Below are 1,610 nucleotides of genomic sequence, written 5' to 3' on the forward strand. Positions count from 1 at the left end.
CTCTGCCCCGCCCCCCCCCCCCCCCGCCTTGGTCGTCCGCCAATCGGCATTGGAAAGGGATTTTTGGGGAAACAATTGGTAAAGGCATGGTTTTGTGAGGGAAACCACGGGTGGAAAAACGGATTAGGAATACGCTGGGGATAATAGGTTATAGGATAAAAGAGAAAAGTAGGTTTGGGAAAGGGAGACTGTATGGGTTGCTTATAATGCGGATATTGTCTAACGTGAGTACAATTTGCAGCATATATACTGCCTTTCACAGAAACACCACTAGGCCCAGTAACATTTGCTGCTTGCAGGCCTTTCCTTCCTTGAATAATCCTGAACTCTACCACTACTCTGTCTCCTAAGCTTGGGATATATTTTTCAGGGTTATTCTTTTTAATGGCAGTATGATGAACAAATATGTCTTCTTTGTTGTCACATCTCATTATAAAACCATAATTTTGTTTGACATTATACCATTTTACTATTCCTAAAACCTTAGCTACAACGATTTTTTCCTTTTTCCATGTTGGTGCTGTTTTTTGTCTTGCTGTGTTCCTGCTTTCACTTTCACTTTCACTCATTCCTGTGCGCTCTTGCTGCGGGGTCTCGACTTCTTGGGGTCACATTCAGGGCCGTGCGGGCCAGGCCGGGCCGGGCCACGCTGCTTAGCTCCCCACATGCCACCACCTCTGGTTATTAACACAGTAAATATTACCGTATCCTGCAGCCATAGGGAGGAGGAGAGAAATCCAGATGGCAGGAATTGTGCAGCAAGATTGATTTATTTAATTATTTTACAAACTCTTTTATAGACTTTTTTCTTCATAGTCTAATTGAACAAAGGATCAGCCACCCCTTGGGGTGATTGGCTAAAATCCTAAAACATCCATTGTCAAAATATTTTCCTACTGTACTATAAACAAAGCTCGGCAAGGTCGCAGGTGTTCATGGTTTATAAGCTCTGCAAATATCTTCTTGAGAGAGAAAAGTATCCCATGGCTTAGAAAGCATGAAGAAAATTTCTTGCTAACAGCATTTTTGTATCCACAATTCCCCCTTTTTGTTTTATAAGATAACAACTCTACTATTAATCCTAAATAGAAATTTACATCAATTATTAATTCTAAATATGTCCTTAAGGCTTTAACTATCTGACTCCATAACGAGAAATTTAAAGTTCAGTCTCTGCTTGTGGAAGGATCATCCCAGTTTCTGCTTGTGGAAGGACCATCCGCCTGATGGTTGACATCTTGGTCATCATCAGAAGAGTCATTAGGCTGATGATCTACATTCTGGTCGCCATTTAGATGGTTGGTGTTCCAGTCATCATTTGGAGGTTGCCTGTTCTGCCTCTGGTGCCGTAGGTCAGGGTGAACACATTTTGAAGGTAGCCACCCTATCCCAGTATCTGTGGAAACGCAAGCATACCCACAACCCCAAACGATAAGCTCATGCGGGCCTTCCCACTGGTTAGTAAGTAAATTCTGTACCCAGACTTTTGCTCGGGGCAGTTGTGTCTCGCCTGCAGACTGCAATGAGAGAAAATGATTCAGAATAACAGGATTATTTGAATTTTGTGGTACTGTAAGGTGATTAATTGTATACAAAGCTTTTTCTAGTCA

The 1,610-nt window shown here is 42.1% G+C and overlaps 1 protein-coding gene across 1 annotated transcript in view; it reads right to left on the bottom strand.

The window, feature by feature from the left end:
- The window catches only part of MGST2 (microsomal glutathione S-transferase 2), a 39,694-nt gene that overhangs the window by 33,410 nt on the left and 4,674 nt on the right, over positions 1-1,610 (bottom strand). Inside the window, 1 exon segment of the mRNA XM_017732644.1 lies at positions 1,236-1,396. Within this exon segment, the coding sequence (XP_017588133.1) occupies positions 1,236-1,396 (161 nt within the window).

This window comes from Corvus brachyrhynchos, unplaced genomic scaffold, assembly GCF_000691975.1.
Source record: "Corvus brachyrhynchos isolate BGI_N302 unplaced genomic scaffold, ASM69197v1 scaffold444, whole genome shotgun sequence".
In the NCBI taxonomy this organism is placed as follows: domain Eukaryota; kingdom Metazoa; phylum Chordata; class Aves; order Passeriformes; family Corvidae; genus Corvus; species Corvus brachyrhynchos.